This window comes from Chelonia mydas, chromosome 5, assembly GCF_015237465.2.
Source record: "Chelonia mydas isolate rCheMyd1 chromosome 5, rCheMyd1.pri.v2, whole genome shotgun sequence".
Taxonomy (NCBI): Eukaryota; Metazoa; Chordata; order Testudines; family Cheloniidae; genus Chelonia; species Chelonia mydas.
Window position 1 is genome coordinate 40,832,049 of NC_051245.2, and position 20,530 is coordinate 40,852,578.

At 41.8% G+C, this 20,530-nt stretch overlaps 1 protein-coding gene across 4 annotated transcripts in view; it reads right to left on the reverse strand.

Moving 5' to 3' along the window:
* ADAMTS6 (ADAM metallopeptidase with thrombospondin type 1 motif 6) overlaps nucleotides 1-20,230 on the reverse strand; it is a 319,882-nt gene extending 299,652 nt beyond the window's left edge. For 3 of the 4 annotated variants that reach the window (XM_043546883.1, XM_037902909.2, XM_027821493.3), the window contains exon 1: nucleotides 5,370-6,688. In XM_043546883.1, coding sequence (XP_043402818.1) covers nucleotides 5,370-5,849 — 480 coding nt within the window. In that variant the 5' untranslated portion in view covers nucleotides 5,850-6,688. The other variant, XM_007058991.4, reaches the window with a different exon arrangement.
* Between the last annotated feature and the right edge of the window lie 300 nt (nucleotides 20,231-20,530).

Genomic DNA, 20,530 nt, shown 5'->3' on the forward strand with positions numbered 1-20,530 from the left:
TTTAAGCTGATGAAACTTTGTTAAATTTCTTTGCAGATCCCTGCCCGGACCCCCTGCCGCACCCTGCCTGCACACCAACCCCCTGCCCTGAGCCCCCTGCCTCACCCTGCACCCCTCCTTCACCCCAACCCCCTGCCCTGAGCCCCCTGCTGCACCTTGCACACCTCCTGAACCCCAACCCCTGCCCTGAGCCCCCTTGTACACCCCGCACCCCTCCTCTGCCCCAACCCCTTGCCCTGAGCCCCTTCCTGCACACCGCACCCCCTCCCACACACCCCATTCCCTCCCGCACCCCAACCCCTTGCCCCAGCCCTAGCCCTACATTCTTGGCCCTGCATGCAACTTCCCCACCCAGATGTGGCCCTCGGGCCAAAAAGTTTGCCCACCCCTGAGCTAAGGGTACGATTCCCCTGCTCACGTACCCATACTCACACTAGCTCTCAGGGAGCCAGCACAGGTCTAAATCGCAGTGTAGCCGCGGTAGCACAGACAGCCACTGCTGCTACCTGTGCTACCGCAGCTACACTGCGATTTAGACTCACGTTGGCTCTCACTGAGCTGTGCGCATTTGTGTACACAAGCAGGGGAATCATCTCACCAGCTGCTACTGTAAACGTAGCCATAGTTTGCTCTCTGTATTGACTTTGCTCTTTCTGAGACTTTCTAATCCACACATCTAGAAGCATTTTAGCAACTGAGTAAATAGCAGCTTTCCTACTTTAATTTGTACACATATGTATTGTTGCTTGACAATAATGGAAGCTTCCGACCCAATTTTCCACTGAAAGTTACAAGTGTGCCAACATAAATATAGCTCCACCCACTCCTCAACCATTCTTGCACAGTACATAGATAGTTGCACATTCATGCTGCAAATGACTATGCTTGTATGTGTGCGCTCATTTCCCAGTAATTACATACACACACAGGGCAGCCTGTATATGATCTTGTGAAAGTTAAGCCCACACACAAAATACTCATTTCCATCAAAGGGAACTCCACACAGACAGATCTAGGACAGGATATGGTCTGGGTTTTAATCTTCATAAATCAAATAATATTTTAAATGTCATCCAAAGTGTCATATTTAAAATTGATTTCACATCTATGAAAGTATTTAGTTGTGTTAAATGGTAGTTACTTTAAAAGATGGACAAGGCGGGTGAGCAACTCAACATAAGCTCCCAGTACCAGATGCTGTCACAAAAAGGGCCAGTGTGATCCTTTAGTTTATAAACAGGGAAGTAATAAGGAGGAGGATAGAGATGATTTCTCCTCTGTACACTGCATTGGCGACACTGGCACCAGAATACCATGCACAGTTCTAGTCTCTACATTTTTAAAGGATGTTGCTTGACAATGGTGCAGAAAAGAGCCTAAAAAATGATTCCAGGGCTGGAGAAAATGCCTTACAGTGAGAGACTTAAAGAACTGCTTAGCTTATCAGAAAGAAGAATGAGAGGTGACTTGATCAGAATGGGATCAAGTGGCAGAAAATACCAGGTACTGAAGGACTCCTTAAACCTAACAAAGAAAGACATAACAAGAACCAATGGCTGGAAGCTGAAGCCAGACAAATACATATTGTATATAAGGCCCACATTTACCAGTGAGGGTGATTAACCATTGAAACAGACTACCAATGGAAGCTGTGGATTCTCCATATCCTGATGTCTTCAAATCCAAGCTGGATGCCTTTCTGGAAATTATGCTTTAACCCAACTTTAGTCAAATATAAGTTATTGAGCTCAATTGCAGAAGTAACTGGGTGAAATTTAAGGACTTGTTATATGCAGGAGGTCAGACTAGATGATCTAATAGTCCCTTCTGGTCTTAAACTCTATGAATAGGAATCCTATGAAATGTTGGGATAGAAGAAATGATGGTATATAATATTACTCTCTGTTTGCACTTCTAAACAGGGTCTTTATGAACTTGGTGTGTGTTATTTTGAAAATGACAAGTTGTAATGAACAAAAAATATTTTTCTTACAACAACAGAATGAGGTTTTTCTGCCATTATACCTTAGAAGTAGTTCAGTAAGAACATCTCCCCTTACTCCATTTGGGACTTCTTTCTCCATATTCATGACACATTTACTAAAGTGAGATGTTTAAACTGAGACTCTTGGAAAAGGAATAATTGCTTACCTGTAATGCTGTATCCCTGAAGATATCATTTGATATTCCTACTCTTGGGTCTCAGCTTGCCAGCCTGGGACAGGGTAGAATTGTCTCAAGGGCATCTAGGACTCTGAGGCACAGCCTTATTCTAAGATCAAATTCTAGTGCCTCAGTACCTTCAAGAACATTTTGTTTTAGTTCCTTGAGGAGGGGAAAAACAAGGCTCCTCACATTCAAAATATAATAGATACCAAAGGCTATTTATGGTAGGAGGAAACTTTCAGGAAAAAAATTTAGTAATTGAAAATGTAGGCCCGTCCACATATCTAAGAGGAGGAAGGCATGTGAAGTAGGAATTCAAACAAATGACCTTTCCAGAGAAGCAGAATTGTCAATAAGTAATTATTCTTTCTTTATCACACTGACTTGGTTCCTACTTTTAGAGGCTAAAAACCACAGGACAGTCTCCAAAAAACCCAATTTTAGAGTAATAAAAGAAACTATACAAAATAGTTTCAGACAGTCTGAGGTCCCTTTCAACCCTGATATTCTATGAAATGATGGATACTTCCCAAATGTGTCATTCCACACACACCCCCCGCCACCTAAAACAGGTGCTGGGAGAGCTAGAAGCAGGGCAAGATTAAGGCACAGGCTGGAGCCCTAGCTCCTGGAGATTTGTGATTACAGTACACTCTCAGTGTAAGAAGGTAAGTTTCTACTCCCAGTGGTGGGAAGGAAAAGTCTGAAAATATTACATGAGTGTAACTGATTCAGTGATCTCTGCCTGAAACTACAGAGAGCATGAAAAAATAGCTCTGGGATGGGTCCATCTGAATAGGGTGTTAACTCCAAAACCCATTCCTCTGGAGGGCCCTGTCAACATCATCCAGCAAAGGAGTCTCTGTGTGGCAGGAGAAGTGTGCAGTGAGCCCAGCCCCAACTGCAGTGAGATATCCCAGTGGCTCAAGTGTAAGTTCTGGAGGGTCCCCACCTCTTTTAAAGAGAAGGGGTAAGAGAGCCTTACTTCCTGCTCCTGTTTCTGGGGAGTGAAAGGAGCCCCATGCCACTGTCTGAGCCTTTCTGAGAAGGGTAGTAGGCTCTCTGACACTGCCATGTGAAGTAGGAGGCATGACCCTGCTGAGGTGCAGGCCCACAAGAGAATAGGCCCTGAGAGCCCCATTTGTTGTGTGCTTCGGGACCCAGAATTACCTTAATCCAGCCCTGGTTGGAAGAAATACTGAACAAGCATCAATAGTCAAAGACACCAAAGATAATGAATTAAATGCGTAATCTGACACTTAAAGTCAATGCTCTGGAAGCATAATGTGCTAAGGCCAAACTACTGACAGAACACTGAGACTATCAACCTACTGAGAAGCCAAAGGAATGTCTGAGGGATGTGACGAGGCCAGTGACCAACAGACACCTGCTGAAGTCCCTGGGGCATGTGAACCATGCAAGTCAAAAAGAGCTCCCTATCTCAAGGAGCTGTCAATAGCCTCAAGATGTCCCCAGCTATGCAGCTAAAAGCTTTGAAGGAAAGCTAGCACCAGCGAATGAGATGGCTAGAGGAGAAATCAAATGGTATAGAAATGGTGTCCAAACCAACGTCGAAGTCTGTAGGGGTGGCAGACAACAGGGATCATCTACAATGACCCCAGCTCTGACAGGGAGCTTGTGAGTTGGCCAAGGCCAGACAGGAACAAAAATGGAATGTCCAGAAGGGCGCTGAGGCACTGTCAGTTGATCTCAAAATGAGGTGAGCCAGCCTGTTCCTCAAAGGGCAAACATTTCTGAGTTTCAGAGGCATTCGGGCATGTACACTAGCAAGCTGAGACCCAGAAGTAGAACTCCAGTCACTGCAGTATCTTTAGAATACAATCTACATGCTGATAACTCAGTGTATTAACATAAGACACATCCTTAAATACATCCTTAAAGATTAAAACACATCCTTATAGATGAACTGCAAAGGTAAAGTGAAATTGAAGTTAAGGCCAAAAACATGTACTATATGCTCCCACTCACCAGGCTGTGGATGCATTTAAACACAGAAATACTTTTAACTAAGCTTCTTAAATATGACTTTCCCCCTTGAAATCCTTCTGGGGGAGAAGTGCCTCAGAATGCATCACTCTGATAACACAGATACAATTAGCTAAGTGAATTTCAATCTATCTGGTTAGCTAGGTTATTGTCTGGCATGCTGCACTGTAATAGTAGACTTTTGTTATCAATGATGTCACAGGATGTATTATTCTATGACACCTGCAGGGGAAAAAAGGAAGTGCTCAAAGTAATCCAGAGAAAAAAAACTTTTAGACATTCTGCACCTAATACAATAAAATCCTAATCTTTGTTGGGGACCTCTACAGGCTACTGTAATAGAAACAGTAAAATAATAATATTTTTGCAGTGGATAATAGCAACATGTATTTTAAAATTTACTACAGCAATCAGTAGACTCTTGGTTCAGTATTTCCCAATCATGATCTTTTATTTTATCACTTTGTAATTCCCTAGCCTATTGTTATTTTTAGGCTTCAATTATAGTATTAGGGAGTAAGATTTTTTCCATATAAGAACTAGTGCTGAATGACCAAGAGTTTCATCAACAATGAGAGAACAATTTACAAAAACCATTGTAAATACTTGGATTTCTAACACTACTGTTACTTTAAAGCATTTTTATTTGATTTATAAATATAAAGATCCTGTAAAAAATGTAAATAATTACTTTGTGGCTTTGCTATTTGCCAAGGGTTCTGCTTTCTTCTTCACTCCTTGGGACTGTAGCACAGAAGACTTCTAGGCCACAGAGTTTTCCTTCCTCATTATTTATTTCAGGCCTTTTGAACCCAATACCGAGAGGTGCTGTACACCCTGAACTGGAATTTCATGCCAGTCGGTCCATTGCAAAAGGCACTCAGCACCCCTAAGGCCAGTCATTTTTATTCCCGGAGTTCGCAACAGTTTTGATAAATCTAATCTCACTCCATAACTAATCTTGCAGCCCTAATACAGGCACTGGAAGCACTAAAATTTTGCCTGAAGTAGGACTACAGGACTGGGTATAAGGAATAAGTACTTTTCCTCAGGAGCCAGATCTCTGTCCCTTGCCTTTCTGTCTGTTTGCTTCTTGCAGGAAGTCAAAGAACATGAACATACGCTAATTAAGTTCTTCCTCTATATTTTAAAGGAGAAAGTACACTATGAAACTAAAATATATAACATGCACTTACCAGACCATTGCAGTTGCTTAAAGCCACTTTAGTTGTGCTATGTTGGTCTTGCAAATATCCTGTGTAATGACAGTGGTCTAACAAATCATGTTTCCATTTAGGTCCATCTTTCCCCCAGTATTCTACTGTAAAATGTTTGGACACCAAATCTGTGTTGAGAATCAAGTTTAAATGAAAGTGCTTGCCATAGGCAGAGAGTTTAAAAAATAATTTAGATGCTTGGTCATAAAGGTCTGTGCTCCTCTTCCTTCTCCTCAAGGGTTCATCATCTTTCACAGTATAGCTGAGGAAGGCTCCATTTTGATCAACCCTTACTGGGACTGTTAGTTGGTAATGTTCAAGGTAAGACAGGAATTCCTCTTTGTAATCACCAGGTAAGCCAGTCCAGGAAATGGGCATAAAAGAAAAGGAAATATAACAGGAAACAACAAGTAGTAGTATAAACATAAACCACAGCTGGCTAAATCCCATCACCCTCATGAGTGAAAGTTGATTTCAGGTATTTGCATGGTGAAAAGCTTTGCTAAATAAAATCAAGAAAAATATTCTATTTTTAAAAAGAATCAGCAAAATTAATGCAGGTTCCTGTTAATTTGATCTCACTAGAAATGCAAATATTTCAAATTCACTTTATATTTTTCCTATTTAACCTACTACGTAAACATTTGGGGCTACATTCTACACTGTGAAGAATGTACATCTACCAATGATTTCACTTAAAGACAAAAACTATAAGATCCACCTGCAAAAATAAAAAACAGTTGCAATGAAAAAATATCTTTGTAAAAACATTTAAATGTATCCTCATTTCACTAAAAAAGCCTATAAATGCAAATATGTCAAGACATGTTTTAGACTCTTATAGTTTCTGCAATTTAAAAAAATGTTTATGACATTATGGCCAGTCTTTAACATGCTATTGCATTATGATTAAACTTAATTTGCAGGACTTTGATGTTTTAATTTCTTTTATTTCTAACTTTAACTATAACAATCTCAAGATACACTTTGACCTAATGGGTTTCTCTGCAAATGAACATCCATCATAGATGCTAGAACTAGGAGTGCTGGGGGTGCTTTCGCAGTCCCTGGCTTGAAGTGGTTTCCATCATACACAGGATTTACAGTTTGGTTTAATGGCTTTCAGCACCCCCACTATACAAATTGTTCCAGCACCCCTGACTTTCATGATAATAAATCATGAGAAAACTACATAAGTGTTAATATGATCACTAGCTATTTATATAACAATGGCTTAGGAAAGCATTACCTGAAATTAGTGCAAAAGAGATATGTCTTTCCAGCTATAAAAGTGGGACCCCTACCTTGAGAATTATATGAAAGCCTGTTGTCACTGTGAAATTCCGATGAAGCCATGACTAGGCTCAAAATCCAGGTCAACGTCTTCCACAAAATTTCCATAATTTAGAAAAACAAAGGGTTTGGGTTTTTTTGGAGGGCTACCTATGTGCTATAGAGTTAACTCCACTCCAGAATCGCACCATAACAGGGATATTTATTTTATATTTCTTCCAAAATAATTATTGGATGTTCCACTTTTTGACAGGTACTCTTTTCCAACAACCTGTGCTTTCTTCTATATCTGCAGTCATTTTCTCAGTTCAAAAACAAGTATGTTGTAAAATTCCTTTAGAGATCAATAAGGTGTCAGACTTGATAGTTATTAAACTTTGTCCATTTCTTTACCTGAAAAAAAGAAAAAAACAGGCATGTCAAAGTAAGGTCTACTTTGAATTGGAAGATCTATACTGCAAAAATGCTATCCAAGTGTCATGAATTACTACAGGGATCAGCAACCTTTGGCATGCGGCCCGTCAGGGAAATCCACTGGCGGGCCGGGATGGTTTGTTTACCTCTAGCGTCCGCAGGTTCAGCAGATCGCAGCTCCCACTGGCCGCGGTTCACCGTTCCAGGCCAATGGGGGCTGTGGGAAGCAGTGCGAGCCGAGGGATGTGCTGGCTGCCGCTTCCTGCAGCCCCTATTGGCCTGGAACGGCAAACTGTGGCCAGTGGGAGCTGCGCTCGGCCGAACTTGTGGACGCTGCTTCTGAACAAACCGTCCCGGCCCGCCAGCAGATTTCTCTGACAGGCCGCGTGCCAAAGGTTGCTGATCCCTGAATTACTACATAGTTGGCAATCAGATTTGAACATTGTTTCTTGTATGGTCTAAGGCCCCAATCCTGCAGAAACGTATACACACACTTTAAGCATGTGTAATTCTTAATTGATTTCAGTGGAACTACTTATCCAGTTGAAGTATGTTAGTGTTTATGAGATCAGGGCTTTAACAAACATTTACAAAGCCAATGCTTTAAATATAAATGCTTGGCTCACTGTAGTCAGTGCAATGTTCTGATTGATTTCAACCGTGGATAATTAGACCCAATATGGTGGCAGACAAAGGAAGAACGCAGGAATGCATCGTAATGTTTTCTGACAGAGATGTGTATAGTTATCTGATCTGCAACATGAACGTTATTATTATTATTTATTCAGGGCTCACCCTGCACCCCTTATGCAGGCAAAATTCAGTTTAACTTCAATGGAAGTTTTCCATGTGTTTCTGCTAGAGAATTTAGTTCATCATTTGAAATTATTAATTGCATTAATTTTGTGGTTTAAATATTAGCAAAGACATTTTGTACAGACAGCTCATCATTTAATGTATTTGTACACACTTCAATAATTTTAGTGTGCTGGGAACTGTGTAAATTGTTGATAATGACACATTACAAACTACCCATTATATTGTCTTGAATAAAATGCAGGTCTCAAAATTGTATACAGTAATCTGTAACACCTGCCTCACACTGGGCTCTGTGGGTCCACCAGTAGTCACAACAAAACACATGAAAAGTTGAAAACATCTTAAATAAAAATACCCAACACCATATGAGTTAACATCTACAACTGGAAGGAACTTATGTTACCTCAGAATTGTATCAAAACAGAAGGTCTGTTCCTACAGCTTTTACTCACACAAAAAGTCCTATTGAAGTCAATGGAATTACTTGCGTGAGTAAAGATTACAGAATCAAGATGATAATGTGCAGCACTGTTCAAAGTGTATGTTACAGGTAGCTTAGAGCGTCAAGGGGCCTAGTGGTTAGAGCACATGGCTCTCAGCCCCGTTTGGTTGAGGAGACTCAGACTTTAAGGCCGGGGGACGGTAGGGGGACCCAGGCCCTCCCTCTCCACTGGGTCCCAGTCCAGGGCCCTGTGAACATCAACTCCTTAATGGGACAAGGCCTTCCCAGCAGGGAGTCAAAATCCGCTGTGCTGGGTTACTTCCTACCAGCCTGTCGGTTTGGCGCATGGCCCCGCTAGTCCAATTTGCTGAGCACCTTGCTTCCTGTAGGGTCCCCTCTTAGGTCTTGGGCAGCACCTTGCCGCAGTCCCAGGCTCCTTCGGGCAGGGCAGCCGGAAGTTGGTGAGGACGAGCCCCACAATGTCACTGGGGTTCACTCACTTCGTTACCTCAGGTGCCGGAGGGTCCTAAGTCTTCCTCGCAATCTCCCTTGGCTGGGGAGACGGTGTTTACTGCCTGGGGCTTCCTTGGCTGGCGGGCTAGTGCTCCTTCCCCTCAGGTAGGGAGGCTGCTGGCTCCTGCCTCTTTGCCAAACTGAGCCCTAAACTGAGCCAGGCTCTCTCCTTTTTCCTCCCCCTCAAGGCCTGGCATAGGCTGCAGGTATAATGGGGCAGAGCTAGTTGGGCCCAAAGGCTATCTTTAACCCCTGCTGTGCTGGTTGGCAGTTTCTCTGCTTCATGTACAACAAATTTCTCAATAAACTCAACATCTAGTTGGGTCAATTTATATATTAGCGCTGTAGTGAAGACTAGCCATGTTCTGTAACCAGTGTTTAAAATGTAGTTAATTGTTGCTACATATTATACACATTATATTGTTATTTTAGCTTTCTTCTCAAAATAGCATATAGTATTTAATTATGATATGATGAGGAAGTAACACTGAGACTAAAGGATACTTTTCAAGTAAATGGCAATTCTAAACTAGTAAGGATTTTATCAGGGAGAGCGAGGGGATTTAGTATTGTAACTCATAGATTTTAAGCCCCAAAAGGACCACAATGAGCATCTAATCTGACTGCCTGTATAACACTGGCCTTAGAATTCATTTAGAAACATGTCATTTACTAAGATCACTTGATTAAACTACAGTTTATGTTTCAGATAGATAGTTAATCTTGATTTGAAGATTTCAAGAGATGATAAATCTCTTCTTAGATAAAGTGCTCCAATGGTTAATTACCCTCATTATTTAAAAGTGTGCCTTACTTCCAGTTTGGATTTGTCTAGCTTCAATATCCAGCCACTGGATTATGCTCTGTCTTTGTCTGTTATTAAAGAGCCCTCTAACTATCAGAAATCTTCTCCAATCCAGGTACTGATAGACTCTAATCTTCTTTTTGATAAACTATGACTCCATCAGGAGTTCTTTAAAGACCTGAAAATAGAGAAGGAATCCTAAAAAAGTAGAAACAAATGGACAAACTGCTAAGTAGGGAATAAAATAATAGCACAAGTAAGTAGGGGCAAAATCAGAAAGGCGAAGCCACAAAATGAGTTACACCTAATAAGGGACATAAAAGGTAATAAGAACAAGCTCATTAAATACACAGAGAGCAAGAGAAAGATGAAGGAAAGTGTAGGTCCTCTACTTAGCAGAGAAGGAGTGCTAATAACTGATTACATCAAGAAGGCTGAGATGTTTAATGCCTATTTTGCTTCAGTTTTCACTAAAAAGGTTAATGGTGACACAATTAATATTAACAAAAGGGAAGGAACACAAGCAAAAGAGAGAAAGAACACATTAAAGAATATTTAGACAAGTCAGATGCATTCAAGTTGTCAAGGTTTGATTAAATTCATCGTAGGGTAGTTGGGGAACTAGCTGAAGCAATCACGGAACCCTTAGCAATTATCTTCAAGAACTCATAAAGGACAAGTGAGGTCCCAAAAGACTGAAGAAGGGCAAATGTCATACAGATCTTTAAAAAGGAGAACGAAGAGGACCCAGGGAACCTAACTTTAATACCTGGAACAAATTATTAAATAATTTGTAAGCACATAGAGAATAATAGGGTTATAGCACTAGCCACCACAGATTTGTCATGAACAAATCATGTCAAACCAACCTAATTTCCTTCTTTGATGTGGTTACTGGCCTAGTGGATGGGGGAAAGCTGTAGATATGATATATCTTGATTTTATAAGTCTTTTAACACAGGCCCAGATGAGATTCTCATAAGCAAACTAGGAAAATATGGTGTGAATTAAATTTCTATAAGGTGGGTGCACAGCTGATTGAAAGACCATACTCAAAGAGTAGTTATCAATGGTTCTCTGTCAAACTGGGAGGGTGAATCTACTGCAGTCCTGCAGGGGTCAGTCCTGGATCAGGTACTATTCAAAATTTCATTGATGACTTGGATAATGGAATAGAGAGTATGCTTATAAAATCTGTGGATAACACCAAGCTGGGAAGGGTTGCAAGAACTTTGAAGGATAGGATAAGAATTCAAAATGATCTTGACAAATTGGAGAATTGGTATGAAATCAACTAGATGAAATTCAGGAAGACAAGTTCAAAATACTACATGTAGGAAGGAAAAATCAAATGCACAACTAGAAAATGGGGAATTACTGGCTAGGTGATAGTACTGCTAAAAGGGATCTGGGGGTTACAGTGGATCACAAATTGAATATGATTCAACAATGTGATGCAGCTGCGAAAAAGGCTAATGTTATTTTGGAGTCTATTAACAGGAGTGTCATATGGGCAGTAATTGTCCCACTCTACTCACCACTGGTGAAGCCTCAGCTGGAGTACCTGACCTATCAGAAAAGGTTAAACAAAACCTAGGCATGTTTAGTCTTGAGAAATGAAGACTGAGGGATGACTGATAACAGTCTTCAAACATGTTAAGGCAATAGAGGACATTGATTAATTGTTCTCCATGTCCACTGAAGGTGGGACAATATATAATGGGCTTAGTCTGAAGCAAGGGAGATTTAGGTTACATATTAGGGAAAACTTTCTAACTATAGGAGTAGTAAAGTTCTGGAATAGTCTTCCAAGGAAGGCTGTGGAATCCCCATCATTGGAGGTTTTTAAGACCAAATTGGACAAATACTTGTTAGGGATGGTCTAGGTGTACGTAGTCCTGCCTCTGTGCAGGGGCCTGGACTTGATGACCTCTAAAGGTAGACCTACATGCCTACAATTCCACTGAGCTTCTTTCAGAGCAGCAGCCGTGTTAGTCTGTATTCGCAAAAAGAAAAGGAGTACTAGTGGCACCTTAGAGACTAACCAATTTATTTGAGCATAAGCTTTCGTGAGCTACATGCATCCGATGAAGTGAGCCGTAGCTCATGAAAGCTTATGCTCAAACAAATTGGTTAGTCTCTAAGGTGCCACTAGTACTCCTTTTCTTTTTACTGAGCTACTTAAATCTCTCACTGTCAGGCAGGTTTTTTCATGCCTCTAATAATTCTTGTAGCTCTTTTCTGAACCCTTTCCAGTTTGTCAACATCTTTTTTAAAGTGTGGATAACCAAAACTGGACACTGTATTCCAGTAGTGGTCTTGTGAATGCTGTATACAGAATTAATATCACCTCCCAACTCCTATTTGATATTCCCCGGGCCCTCTTTATACGAGCAAGGATCACATCAGTCCTCTTAGCCACAGCATCACAGTAGGGAGCTCATATTCTGCCTGTGCGTATCATGTATTGTCCTAACAGCACAGTCTCCTTCAACTGTAGAGCCAAAGGGGACTAGATGGCTCAGAATACTACTAGTAAGATATGGTACCTTTTACCTCTAGGTCACTGGTTCAAATTAACATTGGTCAGTAGTGGCCAAAAAATATTATTATTTAATGTCTTTTCAGTGGCCTGCGTGAAATGGGTTGGTCTCAGTCTAAGGGCTTGTCTACATGGCAAGTTACTCTGCTGCAAGTCAGGGTGTGAATCTACAGTGTGCCAGCTTGCAATGCAGTAACATCCTATGTGGACATTGCTACAGTGCAGTGAAAGACCTGAATAGCCCCCTTACTATACTTTAGGGGGCAACTGTTCACACAACAAGATCCCCAGGAGAGTTAGTACAAGTTTCACCGACTTTTGAGTCTGTTTTCCGGCAGCATTGCAGCTGGTGTAAGCACTATCTAAATAGGCCACAGGTGTTTTTACTACTGCCCCAAGCCTTAAGACTGAGAATGGACATGGAGGATGAACCACACTCTCTACTCTAGACTGGTCCTCCCAATACAAAGCTGTACAAGCTTGTACAAGCTTCCATTGGCTATAGCATACCTGTTCTGTGAATAAATTGAGGATTTCAGTCTCCACTGCTGTCAAGCTGGCACCTTTTGTCAACCCTACATGTTCATTAATAAATAAATTGTATAGGGAATGAACTATATGCATATCCAAGGTAATAGTTCGTGATTTCGTTTTCTTAACATTTATCTAAATGCAACAGCTACCACATATATGAAAACGGCACTGGTTAGTCTCTAAGGTGCCACAAGTACTCCTTTTCTTTTTGCGAATACAGACTAACACGGCTGTTACTCTGAAACCATGCTAGAGTGGTGAAGGAAAAGATGCAAGAAGTATTTCGAAATCTGAGATAGAGCTGGTTAAAACCTGTGCACACAGCAGGGAGCTCTGTGGGCTCAGGGGTGATCGGTTTAGCAGCCTTCCACTGGTTCCAAACTTCCATTTCTTCTTCCTTGCTATGCTATTGTTCAAATGCAATAACTGTGAGTGGCCACAACACCAGATAGCTACAATGACACTCACATTGGTTTCCTTTTGCATTCAGTGAGGGCTAGTTTGGCGAGAGGGAGCCACACGTGGTACTGCTTGTCCCGCTGCAGGCTCACTGTGGTCCAGGGAGCTTTGGGTTAGACTTCCTAGGGGCAACCATCCTGTCCTTTCAGCGGGGGTGTAGGTGAACTCAGGGACTCCCTCCCGCGACCCAATAAGAAGGCACACGTCTCATGAGACAGGTAGAGCCCCCGCCTATGCACTTCCTCCTCCCCTCAGCCTCTGCAACTGGCAACAGTACGGAGCTGCCTCCGCTCAGTCCCCACGGGGACTCCAAGCTCAAGCTGATCGTTCTCCCACAGCAGCTCGTTCCGTGCTTCATCCTAAACAGCATCTCCCGGCCACTCTGTTCTCAGACTGTATGAGGTCTTGCGGCAGCACCTGAGGTCCACGAATAACCTCTTGTTAAACGAAATCAGGCTATGTTAATAAACAAACCACAGGTTTCGCGGTGGGGGGAGGGGGAGAGAGAGAATCAGGGAGTATCAGTAAAGATCCCCACGTAGAAGAAATTGAGGGAAATGACATATTTGGAAGTTATGCCTACAGCTAAAAATATCCTACAGTTATTACTGATCACAAAGATAAACCACATTTCGGCTCCTCAGGAGTCACATCTCTCGCTTCATGAGCAATCTTCCGGTTAGACACACATGGTGATTGGTCGTCAGCTTTAGGTGAGAAGCAAACATTGTTTGGTCTAAGGTCGTGTTGTGTATTGATCAAGGTGCAACCCCTCCCCCTGCCTTCTGCTCACTCCCGTTCTGCTGCTTCTCACACGCAAGTCACAGAGACGGGGAAGGCTTGGGACAGAGCCGTGTCTTGAAAGGACAGGAGCAGTCAGTGATCACTGGTAGTACTAGTGGTTGCTAAGGAAATGCAGCGGGAGGGGCAAAAGAGGACAAGGAGGGGTTGGGAATAAAACAAAAACAAATTCAATTACAGGTATTGGGCTAGCCATGAAAAGCATTGCCCTGCTTCAAAAGCCTGAGGATTAGGGACTTGCCCCTGGGAGTTATATAGACTTAAATAGCGACCCACAGACCTCGTTTTAGAGGACTTGCTGAAAAGAAATGTGTGGGGGAGGAGAAAATGCAAGAAAAGTAAACACAAAGGGAACGAGGGGGCTTTGCGACCCACTTATTAATCAAAAACCAAAGCATGAACAACCAAAGTGCTGTTGTGTATGTTGTAATGTAAACCACCAGATCAGCGACCACCTTGGGGGAGAAACAAAACTGCATTTATCTGAACAGCATTTTCCTCCTAGTCTGCCCCACTCTTCCCCTCAAGTCATGCCAAACTTTCTAGGGGGGTCAGCTGTCAGTTTTATGTCTAAAAACCCAGACTAGCAACTATAAATATTCTTAAAAATAACCTCACCTGAAATATCAGCAGGAAAGAAAATTAGAGATAATCAGACACACACACACACACACACACACACCCTTAAAATTATAAAGAAGAACAATCCTCTTCCCCAGAAAGACTGAAGGGAAGAATCTAGCTGCTCTGGTGGAGTTGATCCTAAAGTTAACATTCAGCAGCCCATTTCCAGACAGCAGCGCTAAATCTATTTGGATAAAACGCGTGTGACCCAGACACTTGGCATGTGGCCCAAATGCGTTGCACCGGCAGCCCAAATAAAAACAAGAGTCTGAGACGCTCGCTCTCTGTGTGTGCGTTTCTCCTTTCCCTCTTGTACCATTAAAGAAATTAGCAAATACAAGAACTATACACACATCACCAGGAAACGGGATTTCAATTATTCCCCCTCCAAAAAAAAATAATCATCCTTTGAACTGTGTGCCATGCAATATATATGCAGCCACACACCGATAAATAAGGCTCCGTGGGGTTAAGAGTCTAGCAAATCCCAAATGGCTCGAAGTAAATCAAAAACACACGCTTCCATCTCGCTGATTAGCCTATTAAGAGCTTAACATCTCCTAGAGCATCAGGCTGCAGCTATCACATTAATGCGGACCCTTTGAGCCCAGACACAAAATATGCACTTGTCTGACCGCTTAAGTAGACACTGACATGACACGACAAAATACTGGAGGATTTTTTTAAATCGAATCTTTTAAAAGGTTTTGCCTACTTTCCACCAATTATTTAGTCTAAACCTGAAAAGGTTTTCTATACAATACCACACTATTCTTTGGAATAGAAAATATCTTCCCCCTCTCGTAATCCTCAGTCTCAAAGGTTTTTCTCTCTGAAATTATTCCAAATCCACCTCGCTTAGTGCCGTATAACCTCCCCCATCCCCCAAAAGATCTACATGCATCATTATTCAGCAGACAAGAAAAGCACAAAGAGACGTTTCATTGAACAGCATGAAGTCTTTTCTTACCGTTTTCATCTTCAATTTCTGATATAAAGTAAATTTCAAACACTAGAGATAGCACTTTACGAGTCCCGTATTCCTCTCTGCTTTCCCCCTTTTTCAAGCCACACCAGTTATATTCTCCAACAAAGTGAAATCCTCCAGTCTTCCTAAAAGGGATTTTCAGAGAGCGGACTGACTTGGCAGAAAAAGGGATGCCATCAATTCACCCAATCTATCACCCTGCACATTTTGTCTTTCCAACCGAAAAAGTAAAAAAAAAAAAAAAAAGGGGGGGGGGAGGAAGGAAAACAGACTTATTTTGGAGTGGGGAGGAGTACCCTCTTCTTGGCCAGCTTCTTCTGGGCAAAGTACCATGTGAATCTCATCAGACCTGGAGGGTGAGAGAGAGGAAGGGAGACAGAGAAAGCAGGCAGGGAGGACTCAAGAAAGTTTTGTTGAAGTAGCCCTAGATCTCTTCTCACTGCCGGCCTGCAGCCAAGTTTAGAGCTCCAGCAGCAGAGGGAAGTTTTGGCAGCTTTGCCTGGGAGGCTGAGCGCACACTGACGTCAGTCTGCAGATGTGCCTCTGGCTCCCCGGGCGCTGCTGCGCATGTCGGGCCCATCACGTGGAGGGGGAGGGGGATGCAGAGGTACAATCAGGGTAACCAAAAAGGAAAAAAAAAAAAGCGGACAGAGAAAAGTCCTTCACGAGGTACAATGTAAACTCTTCCTCTCCGTGAATGGGAGAGAACCTGGCCCTCCAGCCCTTCCCGTGCCTCATGGCACCTCACAGACCTCTCCAGGCTGGGGGGTTGTGGCCTGGGCTGCAGGGGGGGCAGGACTATGTCACTGTGTTAATGTCACTGGCAAGCCCCCGGGCTGCACTGTTCTAGTGTGAGCGCAAAACCAGCGAAAATACTGCAAGTTGTACAACACCGCAGCCCAATGAATGGGGCTGGGGGAGGGGGGAGGCAGGAGGCGTGTAAGTGAGGGTGCAGAGCGCTGGTCTGAGTCTTCCAGGTCCCACTTTGGAAAGGGGTCTTGTTAAAGAGTGGCTCCCCAGTAAACAGACGTTAAGAGCCATATAAAAAAGCCTTTTGATCTGATCACATACTATGTACAAACAGGTCCTTATCTGTGGCTCTGTAAGGGTTGTGTAATAGCTCTGACACGATATATATATTGGTGCGTGTGTTTAATATAGGGACACAGAGTACATATTATACAACACCGATCGTCTTTACTAGTAAGAACGACTACGAAAGAGGAAACTGTATTACCTAGAGCAGTCTGAAGATTTATCACTCAAAACGGCTCATTTGCTGTCTGTTCACTGACCCTGGGCTCTGTGAAAGGTTTTACAAAAAGTTGCATTATTAGCGACCCGTTGGTACTTGACAGGGTGGGTATTTTTTTAAAACAAGTTCATTGCATGAAATATCAGTGACTTCAGCAATGAAAAAGAAACGACAACAAAACAAACCTTTGGCCCGCACGCACCACATGCGTTCAGCCCTGACTTTGCAGATCAAATAATACAACAAGTACCACAAACACTTTCACTTTCATTTGCAATGAGAAAACAGCTGGCACCCGTCCGGGGGGAGAAGGGGGAAGCGCAAATATGTTTTCCACATAGTTGGATCGTAAACAAAATCTGACATACAAATCGGAAACAGGAAATAGGTGAAAATAGTATAGGACAATGTTGCCTTTGACAGTGTGCTCTGCTGAATCATTTATGTCCAGCCAGGCTAATGATGAGTTTGGGTTTTTTGGGGGGCGAGAGGATGGAACTGGCGCCTTGGAATTCCAGCTCGCATCACCGCCTAGTCAATTTCCGATAGCCAAAAGAAGAGAGATCAAAAATCCTTCCAGAATCTAGGCTCTAAGGTTTCAAGCTTCTGCTAACATTATTTCCCATCTGATGAGATTTGTTTTCGTCCTACGCCGGAGGTAGTAGGTGTAATTCTTCTGGTGAATCCATGAATAGTTGGCTGAAGTATGAAATTATTCACACGGAAAGGTCCAAGAACACAGTTATTCCGATTCTTCTTCGAGTGCTGAAAGGGAAAAGCATCTGTCTGCAGAGTCAATAGTCCTCATCGTGACCTTAATCAGGGTTTGGCTGTGTGCCATTTAAAATGTAGAAATAGGGTCCTGTGGCTGGCATTGACAGTTTCCAATAAACACACTCCATATGGCGCAGCACGTTTTATTTTTTAAGATAAAGAGCCATTATAGTGAAATTGGATTTCTACACCTAATTATATTAAACTGCTTTTAACAGTAGCTCTAACGAGTAACACAAAAACCTGGGGGAAATAGTTGGCATTTGTCGTACTGAAATACCACCTGAATGGCCGTTGGTGAGATCCTGTTGTAGTCTGTAACCAAAATAATGGGACAGCGTCTCTGTACTGCTAATAAGAGTGTAACTGCACGCCTTAGCTGAACTGTGAAAAAGTGCCTCTAAGAAATACCAGTATTCAAAAGAAGTGTTTTGTTCTCGAACTATGTGGTAAAGCTTGTTGCCCTTCATATAATTGCTTATTCAGAGAGCGCCATCCTGCGTCTGAACGCAGTAAAGGGAAGATTAAAGTGGATAGACTTTAGGAGACAGAAATTTACTCCTGTGTGCATTCTATGTATGTATGTTCTTTATGCTTTGAGTGTGTTGTTCTGTGGGATTTGTGCCTCTCTCTGTGTTGTTTTCCAATACGTATCCAGTTTTCCAGGGTGTGCCTGGTGCTTCAGTGCCTGTTCATGCCTGTGTTGGTTCTGTTTCTCTGTGGTGTGCATGCAACAGCTATGTAATAAAGGATATGGATAAACATTTTTTTTTTCAGTTAATGTATGTAGTGTTTATATAATAGATTATTTCAAAACTTCAGCTGCAGCAAATTACTTATCATGTGATCACATTCACTTGTCACACAAGAACCATTCAAAAAGCAAAAGAAGGTGGTGAGTAGAGCTGGTGGAATAATGGGTTTGGGTTTTTTTAGTTTATTGGCATTTCTGAAAGAAAAAAAAGTTTCATTTTGGGTTGAATCAGTAGGTTTTGGCTCATTCATAGTGGGTTACTCAAAGTAGCGATTCATAATGACAATGAATAGTCATTGGACCAAGAAATGAAAATCAGAATGACTATATAAGCCTGGTGGTTAGGGCACTCACCTGCCATGTAGGGGACCCAAATTAAAGACCCTCGACCCCTGACTATTTAATTATACAAAATAGAAGTGCTTCAACAGGAAAAACTGAGGGACTGCAATACCAGTATATCCCATAGTTCTCCAGTGATTAAGCCAATCTCCTACAACCTGAGAGATCTGAGGTCATGTTCTTTCTCCTCATGAGGCAGAGAGGAAAACTGAAGCATAGTCTCCCAGATTGCAGAAGAGCAAACACCCTAATCACTAGGCTAAAGACTATAATGGAGATCTGCTTCCTTCCCCCTACGTTTTGTGAATCTTATCCTTCTGCAAAAATGTCTAGAAACTAAAAAACATTGCATGGAAACATTTTGTTTCAATATTACTGAAACATTGAGTTTTTTGGTTTGGTCAAAACTATTTGGCAAAGTCAACACAAACTCATGAATAATTTCAAGTCAACTGAAACTGCATTTTAAAAAAAACTTCCCAACTTTAGTGGAGAGTACCACTCTACTCTGCTACCGCACACATCTTAGTGGACTATTCTTTATCACCTTTCCTTCAGGCAACCGTATGGAGAATGGGGGAGGTACTGGCTGTTACTTTGTTCTCCACTTCTGAAAAAATCAGATTGTAAGGAAAGGCAGCTAGTTTTCTTCCCACCTTCCTGAGCCAGCGGCAATGTGAGGGGAGGATGCTGGTGTCCTGTGCTCCACCGAGTAAAGGTAGTAGCATTGTAAAGAAAGCTGTTGGGTAGATTGCTGCTCCCACTCCACTGCATAAAATGGATATTTTCAAAGTAAACCTTGCTTCAAATTTAATTCAGCTAAACTAAAATTAACAATATGTTTATTTAATGTTTGTCTATTTTTTGTTTCAACAGCCAGTATCTGAATAATTATCATATGGAATTTTTGAGAGCTAGTTTGTTTTTTTTTAAAAAGGAACCACACAGCAAACACTATGCAGAGTCACAACATAGAAGAGGCTTTGCTAAGTGTGACAGGCGCTGTTGTATTATCACATGGCAAAGACAATAATTCCATTTTGGGGTTCTGGTGACATTAATAAACCACTTGAGTAATTATGTCACCAGAAGCCCTGGATGGGATTACAGATTTATTGAGCATAGTGTACATTACTCTACATGTTAACTTATTTGCCAGTCTTTTCTAATCATGAGAGTGATTTGCTGAAGCATTAAGCACCCCTGACTTCACTTTAGGCCTTTAAATCCTCTAGCCTGTCACCCTCGAGCCTGCCAGTCACTGACTGCTAAAGATTGCCAGAAAGACTTTTGTGATTAAATAACATTTGTTTTAAACTTTATGTAAACAATGTTTTATATTTAAAGGTATTTTTGAGCCCAATCCTGGAAATGTTGCCATTAACTTTAGAGAGACCAGAAGAGAAATCTTTAAGTCTTCGGTGGACTGTCCATTTTTAGTAAAATGAGCTTCTTGTTTCCCACACATTTAGATATGTATGCTTGCATGTATGCTTTTTCCAAGATATTTTTATTTCCCCTCCTTTTGGAGACGTGAGGATGATCACCCAAAAATACCTAGAAAAAATTCCAACAATATATAGTGAAAGAATAATACTTTGTAATATTTAAATTTTAGCAATCTGCTGTCACCTAAAGGACTTTTTTATAGCTTCATACTGAAGACAACTAACATACAAATTATTATTAATTCATTATTGTAGCACCGAAGAGCCCTAGTTATGGACAAGGACTCCATTGTGCTAAGCTTTGTACAAACACAGAATAAAAGGTCTGTCTCT